The following is a 21,069-nucleotide window of genomic DNA, read 5'->3' on the forward strand; positions in this document are numbered from 1 at the left end:
AAATCTTAAAATCCTAATTCCATTGCTTGTTTGCACCACACATGTGGTCTGGCACTGGAAGACCAGGTAAAGAGTTCCACGATGATTTAGAATCAGAGAAGCCAGAGGAGGATGAGACCTTGCTATCAGCCACTCCAGCGGCCGCACCTGGCTTTGCTCTTGTCTGCCTTGTGAAGCAGTAACCCTGCAGGTTTCCAGGAAGGAAAGATAGGCAAGAGGACAGCAAACACCATATTTCTCCTCCCAAGACTGAGAGCAGGAGCACCAACAAGGGCTTTTTTGAAAATCTGGGAAAAGAAAAGCTATCATAATTGGATCCTGTTTCATCTATTGTCGGCCTTGAGGCATGGCAAGCCCTCAGTTCTACCAAGGTCATCAGCACCCCACCAGATGGGCACGCTGGACGGCAGTCGCGGTGGGCTAGGGCCACAGCTTTTGTCCCCGAGCCCTTCTCCCACTCCCTCGGAGGCCTGGGGGGAGCACGAGTGAGGACGTGTGTGTGGAGGCTCTTTATACAGTATGACGGACGTGCAGGTGGCGGCGGGGGGCACGGTCGTCTGGTCTGCTGTGCCCTCGCCTCACCGCCACCCCCACAGGGAACACCAGCCGGTCCAACCCTCCTGACACGTGTTAAGTGGTGCTGCCCACGGCCAGTGTGGCCCAGCCTTCTCAGTCCCTTCCTTCTACTGATGACGTGTATGGTGTTTATTCTCTTTAACGTGGAGTTGTTTCAATGTAGACAAATTCAAAGCCGTGGGTTGTCGGTATTTGTCCCCGGCGTCGTGCGTCAGTGGGAATCTGCTCAGCATCACTGCGCCGTATCTCCAGTGCCCAGTGCCTCCCTGCCCCGCACCGAGAGGGGATCAGCATCCTTTTCCACCCATGGGCAACTCGTGGCCAGATGGCAGCACTACGGCAAACGCCCAGGTTTTAGCGTGAAAACTACAGTTCTCGGCATCAGTTAACTAACTGTACGCCACCTGGGAGATACTTGATTTTGGAAAAGCTCGGTAACCGTATTTGTAACTTTGAAAGTCTAAAGTGCCATGGCCACCTGGTGAAGGCCGACCTTCCGCCTCCTCGGTGCTTCAGGCTCACTGGCCAGCTCCCCTCTATGAGCACGTCAGCACCGTGGTGGCGGAAGCCTGGTCTTGCTCTTAGTGGTCTCTGCGGTCAGTAGGCATTAAAGACGTGTTCGGAACCCAGGTCCCGCATTAATGGCGTCTTTTCTAGTAAGTTTTGCTAATTAACTGGCTAGTATGGATATGCTTTTGGAAAAAGCATAACTCTAAGGGAGGAAGAAAGTATGTTCTCTGGGATCAGCTCCGTGGAGATGGGGACAGAAGGGCTGAGGAAGATTCTAGGAGCACTGCTCTCTGGTCCTCTGTGCGTGCACGCACGTGGTGTCCTCAGCTTGCTCTCCACCACCCACGGCAGGCTGGGAGTTCTTCGGGAGTTGAGGTTCCCACCTCGGCAGATCGGCCCTGAAGTTGGGCCTTTCGTATCATTTGGTCTCCTTTTCTATCTGACGTATCCCAGCCCGAAAAGTTCCGAGTTCAACACTAGTTCTCTGCAGTTACACCCTTCACCACCCACATTTGAAGTCCTACTCATGTCCATTCTCTTTGGAGCAGGCCTGCCTATGCCCCACGTGGCCATTGTTGTGACGAAGCCATTGAAGTCTTTCTCACTGGCTCCTTCATTTACACGTGTGTGAAGCCTGTCCGAGCCTCTCTGGTCTTATTTCCTGAACCTGCATTCCAATGGCTGGGCAGGCAGGAACTGCTGAAAAGGGCCCCCTGCCTTGCTACCACCTTTCCCTTCCTCTGTGGGGAAGAGGAGTGCTGGGCAGGCAGGAAGTTACCTGTGTGGGCTTAGCAGACACTGCTGCGTTGAACCCCATCTGTTACTGACCAGCTCTGGGGCCTTAGGCAAATAACTCAACTTCTCTGTGCCCACTTCTTCAGTGAAATGAGGTAGGCAGAAAGATGAAACGAGATGATGTTTGTAAGGTGCTTCTGCCAGTGCCTGGTACAGAGTGCTCAATAAATGGTAGCCCTCGTTACTAGCTATCCGGGTCCAATCGATTTACCTCCAGCCCGCCTCTCCTCCCCTCCCACCTTCTTTGGTTTTTTCAATGATCTGTGTTCTCTCCGGTGTTTTCCACTTTCTTTCCCTCAGCATAGAAACATGTTTGGCTCACCTGTTTTAAAAACTCCTCCCCTAGGCCCTGGATCTTTCCTGGCTGCATCCTCCGCCCCTGTCCTCCCCACATCCTTCCTCAGCCTCCTGCACCCCGGCAGCTGCCCCCCACTCCAGTGAACCAACTCTTGCCAAAGTCACCAGGATTCTCCCACCCAGCTGCCACAGTGACTGGTCTTCAGTGGACATTCTCCCCCAGCCATGTTCTGGCCCCCACTTAGGAGGCCCCCGCCGAGGCCCCCGCTCCAGCACCCTCCCGGGGCTGAGTGCACTGTCCTTCAGGCTGGACCTAGGCCCCCAGCCCAAGCCACAAGTCAGACCAGGACACATGACCAGTGAAAGTGTTTAATAGTTAAATTATTTAAATAGACTTTTCAATTTCCATGGGAAATCATAATCGTATCCGTTTTTGCAAGAGCAGGAATAAAAAGAGAGCACACCCCTTAGAGGGAATGAAGAGCTAGCACTGCACGTTGTCACCAGTCACTGCTGGGAGGGGGAGGATGGGCCCCCGCAAGGCTGGCGGGGTGACAGGGGGAACATGGGAGGAACTCAGCACACACACAGTTACTCAGGTTGGAAACAAAATGAAAACCCAGCACCACTGGTGAGTGATGGGAGGGGCAGGGGACTGGAGAACATGAGAAAGCCGACCCCCAGCGATGGGCACGAGGGCCAATGCAGAACTCAAAGGACAGAGCAGCAAAAGCGCCGACACACTCAGGCAGTTTTAGGTCCATAAGCTTTGCTTCTCAGAGCGGTGTTCAAATTGGGGTGGGCGATGGTGTGTGGAAAGGGGAGGCCAGTTTAGTGTCCAGTGAGAGGTGGTACAGGTGGGCCTCAAAGTAACGTTTCAGCAGCTGGGATATGGCTGCCACCTCACCTCCTTCGAGCTCGTGTTGGAGGTGAAAATAATTCTGCCCTGAGAAGCAAAGGATCTGGGCATAGGCCCCAAGGATTCCGTTTGAATTTATTTCTATGATATTTTCCAAATGCCCCCCTCACCGCGTATAAAAATAGAATTTTTTTCCTGTGTATTTAACTGTTCCCTCGTCAAGAAACAAAAACCAAACCAAACCAAATTTCTGCTAGCTTTACCCTGTAGACTCTGAAGCTGGGCCCTACCCTTTCCTCTGGTTTGCAGGTGGAGGGCAAGGTCACTTCCTCCCACCCCTCCCCCCTGAACCTGAGGGCTACACATTATGTCCTCAAGTCTGAGGGATTGTCTCTGAGAGAGCCACCTTGGCCAACTGAGAAAGCCAGGCAGCTTCCTCACACCCCATGCCGGCCAAGCGCCAAGGGCCACTGCTGAGCCCTCTGCAGGCAGCAGACGGCTGATATCTCAGGGAGCAGAAAGGTGACAGTGGCCATGCTGTCTGCTGCAAGTGGAGAGTGCTTCCGTTGTTCCAACTCAGCCTGAGATGGGAAAGCAGCTTTTTGTTTTCTTCTTACCATTCCATTTGCACTTTACTTAGGGGAAGAGATGTGTGTGTTTGAGTGTTGGAGAGAGAGAGAGAGATGCATGGGGTAATGTGTCCATGTACCTTCCTCTTGAATCTGAAAGGATGGTACCCCAAAAGCACATGCTCACTGCTCTGGCTGGACCTGGGAAAACCCAACACTGCCACATCTGAATGAGGGAAACAGGTGTCCTGTATGAGAGCGGTTCCATAGCATAAACACACACACACACACACACACCAGTACACACATCGACGTACGTACAGTACAAATGAGCACACACCCTGCTGTGCACAGCTGTGTTCTAATATAGAGAATTTACAAAATATAGAATTTGGTATATTTGTTAGATCTCCAAGGTTTTCAATAATACAAAATAAAAAATACAAAAAAGACAAGTCGGGACCCCCGCCCCCTCTCCCCAGTGGCAGCCTCAGTTGCTTGTGGGTCTCTTACACGCATACAACTAGCATGGTCTAAAGAAGGGCACAGAAACTTGTTTTGTTTTATTTAATAAATATTTTCCTTTTCTCAGAACCACCACTCCTAGCTTCGAGTCCTCCTGCTCCCCCCACTCCGGAAATTCATTCTGTTCCCCTCAAAGGGCCATTGGCTGTGTGTGCAGATGTACGAGGGGGACTGCGAAGGAAGCCAGTCCCTCCAAAGCCAGCACTGCTACCAGACGCTCCCTTCATGGAGCAGAGACCCGGCCTCTGTCTGAACTTTCCAGGCTCACGGACAAGCAGATGCCTCAGGGCCCCTAGGCTCTCGCGAGCCAGAGTCACGCCGCCTCCCCACCCCCTGAGACGGAGGCCTCTCCCTCAGCCCTGCTGTCGAGCGCTGGGCAGCCACACACCCATCAATGCTCCAGCAGCTCTTTTCCACCCGCGTTGCAACAGCGCCAGTTAGAAAACTCAAGATTCAGGTTGAGTCTAGCAGAGTCTTCTACGGAGGGAAACATCTTTGGTCAGCTTGGTGCTCGCAGGACGCTGGCACCCCGGGGCCTGGGACACAGGCTGCTGCCCGCCCACAAAGGCAGAAGCTGCTTCTGGAGTCAAAGTGGCAAATCTCACCGGCGTGGCCCCCTGGGCTGGAGCGCAGGCTTCCACCTGCCCGCCCGGCACACAAAGAAGCCGTTTCTATTTCTCTGGAGGCCAGGCTGCCTGGCATCACTGGCTGGCAGCTGCTAACTGAGCGGGGGCCCTCCGTTGAGGAAGTAGGTCATCATCTCTCCTTTGCCCTTGACCTTGACCACACCCCGGCACTCCAGCTGGTATGTGTTGGCAGCCAGCACCTGGTACATGTCCGTGGTGACCTGAGGAAGCAAAGGAGGAGAGAGGATAGGCCATCGATGACCTGAGCTGTGAATCTGCCATCGGGCGGAGCTGCCCGACTGCCCCTGACAGAAGAGTGGGTGGCGTCTCCCCGGCTGGGGCTCTCGGGACACACAATGGCTTGTCCATGCAAGTGCCTCTTAGTGATGAGAAGGATGACAGCACCCACCCCATGCCAGGCAGTGTGGAGGGCACCTCTCATGTGCTATTTCAGTGCTACTCAGAGAGTGGCTGCTTGTCACCATCCACAACAAGGGACGTGCGGAGGCTGAGAGGAAACACACGGGAGCTCTCATAGCAATCTGACCAAGCACGTGACCAAGGTCACATGCCGTGACAGATCAGATATTTTTGGAAAGTGGTTTTTCACCACAGAGCATTTGAGAACCACTGCTTATCTAATCTATGAGGTAAGTACTGTTATCTCAGGCTCAGAAAACCCAAGTCACTTGTTCACAGTGACACAGCTTATGACTGGCAGAGCCAGGGTCAGTTCCATAGTGAAGGGCTCATCTCTCCTTCAGCCTTTGGAACAAGGAGAATTCACAGGTGGCTTCAGCGATTACACTTTTGCAGGATGACGGAGAAAAGCAGGGGTGATGGGAGCAGCAGTGTCTGAGTGTCGCCAGCACTCCCCTGCCAGCCACCGACAACACACCTACTGTGTGTCCTGGCCCAGCCTGGCTGCCAGGCCAGGGAGGAAGGGGCCAGGAATCTCTGGATGGGCTGCTGGGAGGTGACCCTGCTGTGTTATGTAGTATATTCCGTGAATGGTAAAGCCCGATGTACAGGGAGGTTCTGGGTCATTGTGTGGCTGCTGACAGTCCCTCACTCCCGTCATGGGTGAGGTTAGAAGCTCTGCAAAGCCATATGCCTCTCTCCTCAGTTTCCGTCTCCTGTCCCTTCTCCCTTTGGGACAGGGATGGAGGTGAGGCCCTTCAGACAGGATGTACAAACCAGCCGGGCAGGTGAGAAAAGTTAGGGCACGTTTGAGCGGGGTCAGTGTGAGCAAAGGGCCATGAAAAGAGCACAGTTGGCACTCGGGAAAACTGAGGCCAGGGAAGCTAAGCGACCTGTCCACAGCCTCACAAGGAACTAGGGGTGTGTGGGGTGCAGGACTAGAGCCCAGTCCAGGGCCTCTCTGTTGTCAGACGAGAGCAGAAAATCAAGGAAGGCTGAGAAAAACACAGAAAAGCAGCTGAAGCATCTTAGGCCTGGGAATCCCAAGCGCCAGCTGGCAAAGAATGAAGGGAGGAGAAAAAGGCTCTGGGTGTGTGGCCCCTTGGCTGTTGGGGCTGGTGGATGGAGGCACCATCCCAGGTCTGGTTCTCCTGAACCAGGCCCTGAGTGCTGCGGGCTGCCTTTGGCAAGACCCCACTCTCTGAGCCGTCCTTGTGTCCCGCTGTGAGCCTGGGTTAGGCCTTAGCACTCCTGCTTGGCGTGGGCAGCTGGCCTCCCCGCTGTCTCCCCCAATACTTTCTGTGGCCAGTAGAGGGCTTTGCACAGACTGCAGATCTGTCCAAGGTACTGAGCGCCTGCAACAGTCGTGTTCTCCAAGCCTCCGAGACAGCGCCAACGGGCCCAGGCCCCTCACACTTGGCTGCAGAAATTCTGACTGGGCACTGTGGGCAGCTTGCCCCAAAGGCCACTTAGCATCAGACAGAGCCCCCGGGGGGGGGCGGACTCACCTGGATGCGGTCAGGCACACCGGTGCTGTCCATGCGGCTGGCCACGTTCACCGTGTTGCCCCAGATGTCGTACTGAGGCTTGCGCGCCCCGATCACCCCGGCCACCACGGGCCCGATATTGAGCCCTGCAGGGAACAAAAGTCAGCACGTTCGTCAGGGCGCAGACCAACGCGTGCCTGCATGTCATTCCTCCCTCCGCACGGCAGCTTCTCCCGCTGACTCCCGGCCTGAAGACACCCTGTCCTCCAGCCCCCAGGCGGCTTCACCCTGCGGCTCCCGCGGCTCTGTTCCTATCAAAGGCTGACAACTCACGACCACAGGAACCGGCTCACACACCCACTGCTCCTGCGTCCTCCCAACCCAGTCAGTGCTCAGCTCCTGCCAGGCCATTACCACAACTGCCCTCTGCCAGGTTTCCAGTGACCTCTGACGCCACCCAGATGCCCTCTCCTTCTCAATGGCATGTCTTCACCATCAATTGAGACGCAACATACTAGAACTGGCCCTTTTCTTCGTCCTCACTCCTATCTTTCTTTAGGAGTGCCACCATTCTTGCTCTTCGAACCTGGCTCCTAACCCATCCTTCTCTTCCCTCTCCAAGTAATCCTACCCCGGGCCTCTGAGCGAGGGAAGGGTCACGGCAGCGACCCCAGGCTCTCCGTCGGGCTCCTGGCGCTTCTGCCCTAGTCTGTCCTTCCCGATCTTACCCACGGCGACACTGAGCAGCATCTCCTCTGAGACTGTGCTGTGCCGCGCTCCTCCTGAAGTGCCCTCCCTCCTCTCCAGGCAGAACCCTTCCCTGACACATCTGGCCCGCCTGGCATTCTCTCGACCTTTTCTGTCCTGTCTCCCAGCCCAGGGTGCTCCCTCCTATTACATGAACTGTCTCATGCCGAGTCTTATTAAACCTCATGGCTGCTTAATTGTTTCTTCTGTGTGAGAGGAAGGGGCAGAAGCTCCCCAATAGGCCCCTCGGGCCACTCAGTCAGATGTGTCATCAGTCCTCAACACTCTTCTCCCATGAGCCTCCACTTTGGTCCTGTCAAGCCACGTGTAGCTTTTCACCCCACGTGCTATTCCCAGACTGGACTGTCCAACACATCGGCCCAAAGCCAAGCTCCCCAGTAAATACGTCTGGAGTCTGGAGGAAGGGCTTTGCCACACCAGGCTCCCAAATGCCTGCCCGTCTACCTGCCGGTCAATCCCCGGTCCTGGTCTGACGAAGGAGTGGAGGCAGCTTACAAAAATACACATCAACATCGGTGGAAAAGACAGGGTATAAGGAAAGCAAGAATGGCAACATCACGAAACCAAGAGTGAAATTGACACAGAAATGTAGGTTGTGTATCAGGTGAAGCAGACCCCTCAGTTGGTTCTGGTCTGAACTTTCTAGCAGTCAGTGCAAAGTGAGAATCTGGTCAAGTCCACGGGCACTGGGCCCCCAGGCTAACACAAACAGCTCGAAGGAAAAGCCCAATTCCCGACACTCAGTCAGAACAAAATGTCTCCTGAGGCTATTAATGATCACAAGATTGATGGCTCGTAATCCAATATTTCGGTTTAATGTGCTCATTTTGAGAACTGAAGTACCAGTATTATTGTTGGTGAATTACTCTTGATTTTTTAAAAAATGTGACATCTGAATCATTTATGGCTTGAGACATGCCCAGCGTTGATGATACATTTTGAAATTTTGAATACAAGAAAGGTCTGCTCTTTCAGAAAGCATTCTTTACGTCCACAGTCCGCAAGAGGAGGAGGGCAGCAACACTTGACCAGGCCAAGTTTCTACTGCAAAAATCACTCACCCTGGAAGCCTGGGCATCCTGGGTAAAATGCGCGCTAAGGCCAAAACAAACTGCAGAAATACCTTTACATTTATGGAGCAACCCATTCAGAGTTGTAATTCTGAAATCATTTTGTGGATACAGGAGGGTGGAGCAATGTGTGGCTATGTCGACATACATGTGTTTTCACTGTGCTACTCTTTCAACTCTCCTGTAGAGCTGAAACTTGTCAGAATAAAAGGGTGAGGATAATAAAACAACAAAATTAAATACAAAAGAGGAAAAAATATATAGAGGTTTTTGGTTCAAAGATTTTCTGAACATGTAGACTATGGCCTGAAAGTGACTGAAAAGTGACCCACGGCCTCTCCTCAGAAGCCCCCCTCTTCCATGGCGCCCCCCATCCTGGGACACCACCCTCGGCACCTATAAAGTGGGGGCCCCTGACAAAGGAGGAGTCCCGCGTATTACCAGCTCCTCACCGTTTCTTTCCCCAGTTTGTATGGAAAAGCTTCCCAACGCCTAGAAGATTGTGCTCACACACACAGAAACAACTTAACACAGCGATAACCCCGCGGACCCATCGTTTTTTAAGGTTACTCTTCTGAAATGTTGAAATATAATCATTTCATTATCAATTTTACATGATTCTTTTCATGTTTAAGTTTTATAACGATTTCACTATATTTTATTTTGCTAACCATTTTGTGGAATATACGTTCAATATTTTTATAAATTTCCAAATTTAGTGACTTGTACCATGTTTCTATTTTTTGTATTTAAAATGTGAAAGTGTTTCATTTTACTGCTTTTCATTTCTACTGAATGAATTTGGGACACTTTTAAATGAAACACTGTCATTGAGTCACTATCACTTGAAATAAAAGGGACTGTCATGCCCACGAGGCAGCCACCAGAAGGCCCTGTGCCCTTGGCACGCAGCATCCCCCACAAAGCTTTTCAGGTAGGGACAGCCTGGGTCCAACCGGCCTTCCCAACGAGTGGTCGAGGTGGGAACTCAGAAAGATGGTGTCCTGTGCAAGTCACCCACACACCAACATGCAGAGGAGGCACCTCCAGCTCCAGGAGGAGTCTGCAGTGAGTGATGGGTGACCCCCCACCATGCCCTTGGGCAGGGACACACTGTGACATCAGCCTCTGTTCAGACAGGTTGTGGGATGGGGGTGGGGGGGTAGGAGCCCCTACAAGCCCTCAGCACTCCCAGGCTGGCTCACCAATCTTCATCTGGAAGTTGTTGAAGGAGTGCTCGTTGATGTACTTCATTTGGTCCATCAGCTTCATGGCGAAGTCGGCCAGAGCTTTGATGTGGGTCTTGCCCACCTTGTCGTAGGTGGAATCATTGAGGCCAGAGGCGGCCATGTAGGTACTGCCGATGGTCTTGATTTTTTCTAGCTGCCTGAACCGATCCTCGCTGATGATCTGGACAGAAGGAGGCCAAACCTGGGTCACCCTCCAGTCTGGGCCCTGAGGTCTGCAGGGAAGTACAGCACCGTGGCCCTGGCGTCTCCCCAGTTCTTACAGTGGACCCGCCTCCATCACCAGCTCAGTGCCAAGCCTCGATGCTTCCCAACAGGGCCAGGCCTCCTCCAGCTCTCACTCTATGGAGTGGCTGTGTGCTACTGCCCCCCCACCACCACCAAGAGCCCCCAGGACCAGATCACTAATCACCTCCTAGTCTAATGCCCCCAGGAGGGGCTGGTGGCCATCGACCCCTGCACTGGCTCACATCCCCATCCTTCCCAGGGAAAGCTCCTCATCTTTATCCAGCGGGACACCCTTCTGCTATCTCCAGGACCTGTCGGGAGCCTGCCCAGACCCATTTCAGCCGACTGCAATGAACCCACTTCCCCACCACCTGTGAGCTGCTTCCGACACTGCCCCCCCCAGTTCCATCCTCCGTCTCCTCCCCGTGCTCCACGCCCACGCCCTGGATTCACACCAGGGCTGTCCCTGTCATCCTCACTACACAGTGAGCTCCCAGGGTCGAGGTGACCCTACTGGGCACAGTGTCCCCAGTGCCTGGCACACACACGCGGCTCGACAACAGTGTGACACATGGATGAAGACAGGGCTTTGTTTCTGCCTCCTCTGTTCAGGGATTTGCATCTCTGTTCTGCCTCCTCTCTCAGCCTGGAAATCCTTCCTTCCGGGGACTCTCTCCATGGCTAGGTCCCGACCTTGCGACCCTGTCCAGTCCTCAGTGGCTTGAGGGGAAAGGTGGATGAGGGGAGTGGTTGGAGAGTCAGCTGGGCAGGGCCTTGCTGGGCAGCGAGGTGCAGATTGCAAATTCAAACAGCCTGGGCTGAAACCCCAGCCCTGCCACTTACTGGCAGTGACCTGAGGCAAGACGCTTCACATCTGTGGGCCTCAGTTCCCTCTTCTGCAACATCACGCTAGGGGAGGGAATGTATGTGAGAGGCCCGCCTATAACGGTGCCTGGGGCACCCCCGTCAGGGCTCCTGAGATCACCGCTCACATCTGGTGACGGGGGAAAGGGGGCATGAGGTCTCTGCCTCCCTCCCGCTCTGGGGACTGAAGTGCCGCCTGCGTCCCACCTCATCAAAGTCTGCGATGATCTCATTGAGCAGCCGCAGGCACTCGACACCCTCGTTGTTGGCCTCCAGCTCCACGTAGAACTCGGAGAAGTTGGCGATGGAGGCGAACATGACCGCCACGCACTCGCACGACTGGTAGTAGAGCTCGTCATTGCGCCGCTCGCGGGCCAGGAAGTGGGCGGCCACGTCCTTGGGCAGGATGTTGTGCAGCAGCCGCCGGTTGTAGGCCTGCAGCTCCTCCATCTCCTCCTTCTCCTCTGTGGCCTGGGACAGAGGATCAGTCAGGGGGGGGCAAGCGAAGCGCTCCTTAGGGGAGAAAAGTGAGATCCGCCCAAATGCCAGCGTGTGCCCCAGATTTCCACCAGTGCCCAACTTTCTTGCCTCTCCTTCCAATTTTCCATAAAGAGCATCTATTACTTTGACCATCAGGAAAGAAAGAGATTTGTATCCAACTCTCTCCCACCCGCCTCACCTACGAGGGTGTTTATCCTGAAGCAGGGAACCCGAGTGGAAACAGGTCCCGGAGGAGAGGCCGAAAGGATCCTGTCTGCCCAAGACTAGAACGAAGCAGTAGGTTAAAGGGATGGTCCAAAACCACACCCCAAAGGCCCTCCAGCTGCCCAAGTGCTCCTCAGCTTTCCAGTGTTCTCTTCGTAGCAGGAAATCATCAGAAAAGCAGTCTGACAAGGGTCACTTTAATAGACTGACCCCGTGGCCATCATTCTGGGCCCCATGAGAGCAGACTCGCCCCAGGGCCAGACACAGCCAGGCAGGGCACGGAGGTGCAGGTGCCCCGAGGTGCCACCGAGGACAGGACAGGGGCATCACCTTTGACTTTGTTCTTTCCCGTTTGGGTTCTGGATCTGGGCAGCTGGAGTTTGCGGTCACTCACCTTCCAGGTTAAAGGGACAAGGCAGAGCCCTCGGGTCAAGAGGTGGCTAACGGCCCATGGGCTGAAGCACAGAGGTAGGCATGCAGCAAGGCAAGAAGGAGCCAGCCACCTGATGAGAGCGTGCGTGGAACACAGGGCAACAGAGTGGGGTCTGCTGGCTTCCTCCCCCCCTTGGCAAACAAAGTGTCCCCTTGAACTGGGAATGAGCGTGTTGGTAAGGTAAGCAGGAAAATGGTCACCAGCAGGACCACTGAAAGGATCTAGCCAGCCTGCTTGGACCTTCCCTAACTAAAGGTGGAGGCCGTTCTATTTGACCACAACTCCAACCTCCGAAACAGTCAGGACTCCTTCTCAGGGACCTGGCTCTCCCGTGGGTGGTGGCTGCCTGTGGGGAAGCAGCAGGCGCACCCCCCCCCCACCCCCGAGGCCACAGGACCTGGGTCCAGCGAGGAAGGCAGAAAGCTCAGGGACTCCAGGCTCAGAGGCTGAGCCTTGCCTGTCCCTCCTGGAGCCATCAGAAACATGGCCATTGAGGGTGGGGGTCATGCCTGCGGAAGCTCCTGGAGCCTCAGATGTCAGGTGGGTCCAGTGGGTATGTGCTATCTTCCCGCCCTGGCTTTCCAGCGCAGGTGACTTTGCTCCTATGAAGTGTGACACTGACCACTTCCCTCCCCATAAATCAGGGCCACCTACTCTTAGCTCTGGAACACATGTGCCCGGGGGAGACGTTTGGAGTGAGAATCCCTGTACTTCCCACAGGCTGTCCCACGAAGAACCTGGACCACCTGTCTCTGAAAATGCACCAGGCCGCTCACAGTCCTGCTCCTGAGGACCGAGGAACACTCCGGCCCAGCAGGTGACAGAAATGTGACATGTGCCTTCCCAGAGAGCATCTGCCCGAAGCGTCAGGCAGAGTGGCAGCGCAGGCGAGGAGGCCGGGATGCTGACGACAAGGTTACTGATGGGAACAGAGGCCCAGCCCCCAGGCCCTGGCCAGGTGCTTCTGACACATCCGGGAAACTCTGCGCCAAGACGTGTTGGGCTGGGGCCAAACACCGTCAGAAGCTTCTAGGGTTGGGTTCTGGCCGGGCAGGAAGGCTCAGGGGTCCACAGCCTCTCGCTGGTCCTACAAAGGTCAGTGCTGTGGGAGGAGAGTGGGCTCTGCCCTGAGAACTGAGGCCAGCGGCTCGGCCAGGAAGGGGCCTTGCAGGTAAGTTGTTCCTCATGCAGGTGCTTCAGGGAAGCTAAGGCCCCCAGGCTTCCCCACCTCCCCGTCAGCACCCACCCAGCCGCCATGACCACAGATCCAACAGCAAAACGGGCTGCTGGGCAAGACCGGGCATGGAACAACAAACCATACCTCACCCAGCCCAAGGACCTGCATTCAGGTGTTTGTTTATTGGTATTTACTTGATGTTGTCCCCCCTCCCCAAAGTCTCAGAGCAGGAGGGGAGATGGAGGGACCTGGAAGCATCGCGAGCCTGCTGGAGAGCTTCCGGGCAGAGAGGCCGACACACCGGGCCGGTAGTGCTCACCCACACACCCACACAGGGCCACAAGCCTTCTGAATCGTTTTCGAAATGACAGTGTGTGTGTATGGGGGGGGGTGTCCAGCCACTTCCCTCCTTCCTTCCCTTGCACAGAGCCCTCAGTGCCTGAAGAAAAGTGACCAGAGGAAGGGGTGCCACATGTGGCATGCCCAGATGCAAGAAGCAGGGTGGTGAAGAGGGGAGAGGGCATGGGGGGGCAGAGAAGGGGCCAGGGGGTTGGTTCCACTGAGTAAATGGGTAGAACATGTGAAAGGTAATGGGAGCTAGGTTTCTCACTGCCAGAGATGCTATTAGCAGGCATGGAAGGCGGAGAGCCTAGAAAGAAGCCTGAGGTCTTACATTGGAAATGGAGACACTGGTATAAATTCACGGTTTTAAATAGCAACAGAGAGAACCTGGAGTAGTATCCATACATATGCGTGTGCGTGTACATATAGTTACTTATATGTTCATATACACGTACACAGATTTCCTAGCTTTGTCCAGAGAGGACCTAGAATAGTGAACACACTGAGCCCCCGATCTTGGTTTCTAAAGACTGTTGTCCGTGAAAAAGAATTGGGGCTCTTTGAAGAGATCACTGATTTCTGGGCTGGGTCAGGGAAAGTATATGATGAGCCCGAGACATCGTCTCATGCCAGAAAGTGAGAAAATGCTCAAAGCATGATAGAGGCAGGTCAAAAAACACAGAAGCCAACTTGAAGAAACTCCAAATCCAGAACTGGAACATTGAAATAATGGGAGGGACAGATTAAAACCTACTGAATTCCACAGGAATCTATACGTTCATGCTATATAGTTAAATGAATGACTAAGTAAATAAGTGGGGAGAAGGAGGGTCTTCCTTACAGTAGAATGCCAGTTACCTAATGCAGAAGGAATGGTGGACACGTGTCACCCCTACTTGGCAGGCAGGAGTCAGCAATGGGTGCTGAGACCGGTGGGTGGAGGTTTGCTGAGAATCAGAATATGGGTGTTATATCGGAATTTCTTTCCACAAAATGCTAACTGAATGCAAAGGGGAAGATGGAGACCCCACAGTGGAGAAGTCTGGCAGATGCCCTCTGGAGTGGGGAGATCAAGGTTAAAGTCCCCGGGGTGGGACAGGTCAACGTAGTGGAGTCCCCATGTGATGAGAAGGCATCACATCCTTTCCACAGTTTTCCTCCAAGAAGGTGTGGCCTCAGTCTGGACATGGGAAATGTCAACAGACCTAAGCTGAAGGTCACAGAATAAAAACCTCTTTAAGACCGGCAAGGACTGAAAGAAAAGGAAAGACAACTAAATGCAGAGTACACCCGGCTGGGATCCTAGGCCAGAATGGGGACCACTGGCAAAATGCGAATGGGCGTGTCCTTGCCTTTGGAAGGTAGACACAGGAATTTAGGAGGGATGGGGCATCACGTGAGAAGGTGGGGAGGGGGTAATTAAGCAAATGCAGGAAATTGGCTGGGGAATCTGGTGAAGGGACTGCTGGAGTTCTTTATAACTGTTCTTGTAACTTTTCTGTACGTTTTAAATTATTTTTTTAAAACTTCCTCCCCGCAAAATAAGATAAAATGGGGGTGGGGGAAGAGCGTGGGCATGGGGAGGGAGGTCAGGGAGAAAATGTAAATAAGTGGAATTAACCTGTTTCTGCGGCCACACGTGGAGAGGACCACTAAAAATACAAGTGCGTCTGGGGGCTGAAGACTCGCAGGGGAGTCACTGAGAATGACCAGTGTGGGGACAGAGCCAGAAGTGCAGTTTCCAGGCTCTCGTCCTCATGTGGAAAGGTGCTAGCTCGGGTGTAGATGGCCATCAGCTGTGGCTAGTTGGCTGTCAGCTGTAACCAGTGAGCCATTGGCCATTAATATAACTGTTGTGGCTACGCTAGCAGCAAATGGGGGTTAGCAAGGAGATGGTGGCTGAGCCAGCAGGCGCGGATTGAAGTTAGCAAGTGAGGTTGGTTGGCAGAGAAGCGGACAGCAGGTTGCAAATCATGTGGCTCCTGCTTCCTGTGTCTCCAACCCAGCTGCCAGCGAGAATATAGTGGTATGACTCCCCCATCTATGTCTCCGTGGGTGTTCCTTTTTGGTCTTACCACATCCTGCATTCTTATGTGGGGAGTGGGAGCTGAGACCCTGCATGACACCGAGGCTCCAAATCTCCCCAAACCCTCAGCACCGCTGCAGCTCTGGAGGGAACGGGAATGATTTGGGCATATGTGGGGGACCTCACACCCAGGGTCCTGGAGGGGGCCAACACACCCCTTCCTGCAGCAGAGGAGAGACCCCCTCCCCTGGGTGTTTTGGGCCTGGGAGGTTCAGAGCCCGCCAAGGCCGGGGGAGGCTTCAGCTCTCCGGGAGAGACCCACACCCAGCTTGTGGTTCATCCAGGTCTTTACCTTCAAGCTCCAGAGGCAGCACCTGGCTGGGGGCTGAGAGAAAGCCGCTGTTGCCTGAACACTGGGGGGCGGGGGGACCAGGTGTGAAGGGGCAGCAGGTCACAGAAAGAGTCTGAATGGCAGGTTCACCCCTGGTTTTCACCCCTTTCTTGAGGTCTTTGCAACACAACTCAGGCACACCACAGAAACTACACTGGGAGGGCCTTCTGAGGGGCTCACAGGGAGGGCGGGGTGTGTGTGAGCAGAGAAGCGGAGGGACATCGGCCCCGAGTCCCACACAGGCTGGTCAGCCCCTCGGTGAGCGCTGGGGCGTCCTGGGAGCTTCCCCAAGGGAGGGGTGTGAGAGCAGAGAAGAGGCCGGGCAGCTGCTCCCTGAGGAGACACAGGCAACTTCACACTGGATACCGCTGAGGTCCCTCCCCACCTGTGAGGGGCATTCGGAAGGAAAACATGTTCCCCTGACTTCAGAGGACCCCACTGGAGACCTCAGTGGGGAATTGCAGCCAGACCTCATGCAAAACTCCCATCAGCAGGGCAACCAGATGCCCCCATCTTCACTCAGCATCCAATGCAATTCCAGGGCCACCTACTCCAGCCTGAAGACTTTAATCTCAACGTTAATAAGAAGCTGAGGATGGAGGAGGCCTAAGCCAGTTGCAGATGAGCTGGAGAAGTGACCTAGACACAGGGACCAGGCCAAGGGAGGCAAAGAGGTGGTGCTAAGCTAAGTCCTGCAAGGGGCTGGGCTTGAGTAATAGGTCTGAGACCGCCTGCACAGAAGACCAGGCTTTCTCACAGTCAGTGCCCTTGCACACCCTCTCCTGGACCTTTGGAGGGGTCCACCAGGTGACAAGGGGCCACGGGGACTGCTGCTAGCACCTGGAGCACCAGGAATCCCTTTCTCCAGGTGGACAGATTCAGGGTTCAGAGCACGAAGACTGGAAGGCAGGGCACTGGCTGGATTTCAGCCCAGCTCAGGGCTGTGGCCCCAGCATCCTACTGCCTCTGCCCCTGCCTGGCCCACCTCTCACCAAGGCCTGGGCACAGACCCATGGCTGGGCTTCCTGTTGACGGTCTTTGATGTCTCCTTTCACCCATCCATCCATCCATACATGCACCCATGCTCCCTTGGAGAAATCTTCCAGCCCAGTTCTGAACACATCAAGCCCTGCTCATTAGCCTTTGGTACAGCTCCTGCACTTGGTCAGGCCCCTGCACTGAGGCCTTCTTAGCCCCGGGACTGCATGCTCCTCCTCCCCTACTCACCTCCTGCCACTCTTCTCCCCCTGCCCCCCCACAAACGGCCTGTCCATACCTCCTCTCTGTCCCTGACTCTGGATGAACACGGTATTTGTGACTTAAGAGCATATGTCTTGGGTCCATCAAAGTCCCAGCACTGTCGAGGGTGGGTCTGTCTAGAATAAGCTCCAGGGTTTTGCCTCTTGGCTCCAGAGCGCAGGGAGCAGACCCTCTGGAACACGGGGCACTGGTTTGTTGGGACAAGGCCTGAGAAGGACAACTGGTCCGTGCAGACCTAAGGCCCAGCCCAGCCCAGGTGATGGACACACTCACTCATAAAATACCGTGAGGCCCCCACCCCAGATCCAGCCCCTGGAACACCCACCTGCAGTTTCCAGAGGAAGTCGAGGCGGGCAGTGGACTCCACCTGCTGGGCGTGCAGGTACAGGGCCAGCACGAAGACTGAGATGACGATGGGCGTCACCACCTTCAGCGCCACCTTGGTCGCGTGCTCAGGGCTGCAGGCGGGAGGCAGATGCCCGGGCACCTCATGGCAGGCTCCGAAGCCCCTCAGGCCTTATGTCTTCCTCCCGTCACAGCACCTCCCTCTCCTCACCCTCCTGCTCAGACTTTGCCTGAGGTGTGCTCATCCCGGAAGCCTTGGCTGGCAGCCCCATCTCAGCCCCTGCCCACACCTGCAGCTCAGCAGCCCTTACTCCTCTCCTGATGCCTTACTCTCCCATCCCTGGGGAGCTTCCCCTGGTCACATCAGGGGATGAAGAAGGCCCTTGTAAAAGTCAGCCTGTACACCCCAGGTCTGTCTTGATGGACAGGACGGGCTGTGGACGCAGTAGCGAGGGAACAAGGCAGGCCATAATGACCATCTCTGGGCAACCTCGGGCAAGTCTCTTAACGTCTCTGAACAATCTGTGAAGTGGGATAACAATGCCCCCATTTCAAGACTGTGATAAGAATTAAAGATACAGTATAGAAAATCCCTTGTACTGAACTTGATAAACGGTAACAACTCCGAAAGTGGTAGCTATTATCGTCTAGTTATATTTAACATTTTTGATGCATACTCTTAATAAAAGCAGCTATCCCAAACACTGCTCCCTGTCGCAGCAAAGAGCCCAAACCTTGAATGCTGCATAGACCTGCCAGCAGCAGACCGGATACGGCGCCTAACCCACACATCCTGCAGGCCTCCCCTTTGCTCCTCGCCTCAGAGGTGGGGGGCACTGATTCTTGTTCTCCTGGGCCTGGGGTCTCGTACATGCTCCTGTGTAAAAGCTTAAGGCTATATGCTTTTAGACGAGGCCTGTGGAATGAACTGTGGATCCCCAGGACCCCGGCCATTGAGCCTGTCGATCAACTTGGGGTGCTGGCGATCATAAAGGAAAAGAAGGGCATCTACCAAGAGAGGACCCCTTGGTACCCAGAAAGGGGAGGGCTTCCTCGTCCCCTCCAGCCTCCTTCACTGCTATTGCCACAAAGCCCCCTCCCACTTGGGCACCCCTGCCTTCTCTGCTGGCTGCTCTGTGCCAAGGGCGGGGAGAGGCCATATCAGAGAGCTCAGAGCAAAGCATCAACTCACCATTGGGAGGTCCCGTTGTTGTTGAAGTCTCTGTGAACAGGAGTGGGGAGGGCTGTTCAGGACCATCTTCTGCATGGGCAGCCTTCAGGCCTGCTGTATCCACCCCCGACTCTGCCCCCCGCCTGCTCTTCCCCCCAAGCCTGCTCTTCTCCCCACCCTGCTCTTCCCCTCATCCTACTCTGCCCCCAGCCTGCTCTTCCCCCCAGCCTGCTCTTCCCCTCACCCTACTCTGCCCCCAACCCTGCTCTGACCCTCCACCCTGCTCTTCCCCTCACCCTACTCTGCCCCGCCACCCTACTCTGCCCCCCACCCTGCTCTGATCCTCATGTCCAATGCTGCTGTTCCCACTACTGTTGCTCCTTCACCCCCCACCCCTAGCACCCTTCCTGCCAGTGCACATTTGTGGCTATTGCATATGTTGCCCCGTTAATACAGCTACTAGAAAATTTTAAATTACATATGTGGCTTGCATCATTTATCTGTTGGACCGTGCTGCCCTAGAGCCAAGCCAGGGTCCCCCAACACAGAAATGACCTCCATTCTCTGCTGCTGCTTCAGCAGAAGGAGCAGAGAGGATGGGGAAGGGGAAGGAGCAGGTAAGAACGAGGAGGCAAAGTTCCCTGCTCCTGCGTGGCCCCCGGGGACAAAGGCCTGGACAGCCTCCCTCTGCTCTGCTCTCAGAAGTGCAGCCTGCACAGCGCCCAATGCTGCAATGGCACCGTCATCTGCCCACAGCCCCACGCAGCTTCCTTCAGTCTGACTTAGATGCTTCATTACACCTTCATCTTCTAGGTGACACTCTCTTCACAAGAAAGTGATGGTACTTCCACTGCCTAGTTCAATGCCTGGAACATGGTGGGCCCAAAATAAATATTTTGGAACAAATGGATAGACAGATGAATGGATCCCTTCCTGTAACTCAGAGAAAGCCCAGTTTGCTGCATTTCCTCAGGGGACACAGACCTGTCACTCACATTTTTTGTACTTCCTGATGTGTGTGTTGGGTGGGGGGATGGTGACGGGGAGAAAAAAGTACTACATATCAGGCACTTTACACACATTTTAGTCCTATGGGTATTATTGTTCCCATTATACTGAGGGGAAAATAATAATGTTCAGGAAAAGTAGCCAAATCTGTGTCTGAGACTGATTCAAACCCAATTCGACCCAAAGCCAGAGGTCTTTCCCCTTATGAAGTCATTTCCCTTGGAATCTGATGCCTGATGACCAGGCTGACTGCCAACTTAGATGGCCGAGGGCACAAGCCCCACAACTGCCATCTCCGCACTGTGGGACTTTGAGCAGCGCACAAACTACCCAGCCTTCCGTGGAAGCCCTGCCTACTTTGCTGGGTTACCTTGAGGATGAAAAATGGTACGGTATGTCCAAGTGCCTGGCTCAAGGCAGGCCAGAGCCCATGAACCACAAAGGCTGTTCCTCTGCTCCCACAGATCTTGCTGCCCAGCTCTGTTGAACCTTAACCCCGCTGGGCCAGAGGTGCCCAGCACCATCCAATAGATACATAATCCAAGCCCAGGCAGTTGGACTTCAGTGAAAATAGCTCATCAGAGGCTGCCATGGATTAACGAGAAAATTCACTGAGGCCTGAGACCAGGATTGAGTAGGAAACTGGAGGCAGGACAGTGGGACCTAGTCACCCTCAGGCCACCCCGATCACTGGGAAAAGGAGAGAAGGAAAGAAACAAGGCACTGTGGGGCTTTGATGCATGTCACAGCTGGGGAGCAATAGGACACTCCCCTTGCAAACCCCTTGCAGCCCAGGACCCCAGCCTCCTGCTTTCCCACCTCTCTACAGTGCCCTCAACCCAGTGGGGGTGTGAGGGGGGTGTCACCTACATGGCGTTGGAGGTGACCAGCAGGTCGGCATTGTCAAAGAGTGTAACACCGGGCACCTCAACGACGAGCACGTATATGAGCTCGATGGCCAGCATGAGCACCAGCTTCCCGATGCAGCTGATCTGCAGGAACACGGAGCAGGCCAGCAGGCTGAGCAGCACGCTGTAGGTGAAGTACTGCGAGGAGAGGGCAGCCGGGCTTCAGTGCCTGGGGCCCTGCCTTCCCCCCCCCAGGCCCCGCCCCACCCTGCCTTCCCCCAGGCCCCGCCCAGCCCTGCCTTCCCCCAGGCCCCGCCCAGCCCTGCCTTCCCCCAGGCCCCGCCCCGCCCTGCCTTCCCCCAGGCCCCGCCCAGCCCTGCCTTCCAACCCAGGCCCCGCCCCGCCCTGCCTTCCCCCCAGGCCCCGCCCAGCCCTGCCTTCCCCCCCGGCCCCGCCCTGTCTTCCCCCAGGCCCCGCCCCACCCTGCCTTCCCCCCCCAGGCCCCGCCCCACCCTGCCTTCC

General features: G+C 55.0%; 1 protein-coding gene across 4 annotated transcripts in view; it reads right to left on the reverse strand.

Annotated features, from left to right (window-relative positions):
- Positions 1-2,533: 2,533 nt before the first annotated feature.
- The window catches only part of ADCY5 (adenylate cyclase 5), a 153,724-nt gene continuing 135,188 nt past the window's right edge, over positions 2,534-21,069 (reverse strand). For 3 of the 4 annotated variants that reach the window (XM_081026197.1, XM_081026195.1, XM_081026198.1), the window contains exons 15-21: positions 20,570-20,745; positions 18,713-18,742; positions 17,501-17,633; positions 11,049-11,312; positions 9,708-9,912; positions 6,686-6,810; positions 2,534-4,978 (exon numbers count right to left, since the gene is read on the reverse strand). In XM_081026197.1, coding sequence (XP_080882323.1) covers positions 4,850-4,978; positions 6,686-6,810; positions 9,708-9,912; positions 11,049-11,312; positions 17,501-17,633; positions 18,713-18,742; positions 20,570-20,745 — 1,062 coding nt within the window. In that variant the 3' untranslated portion in view covers positions 2,534-4,849. The remainder of the gene's footprint in view (positions 4,979-6,685; positions 6,811-9,707; positions 9,913-11,048; positions 11,313-17,500; positions 17,634-18,712; positions 18,743-20,569; positions 20,746-21,069) is intronic. The other variant, XM_081026196.1, reaches the window with a different exon arrangement.

This window comes from Rhinolophus hipposideros, assembly GCF_964194185.1.
Source record: "Rhinolophus hipposideros genome assembly, chromosome: 2".
Taxonomy (NCBI): Eukaryota; Metazoa; Chordata; class Mammalia; order Chiroptera; family Rhinolophidae; genus Rhinolophus; species Rhinolophus hipposideros.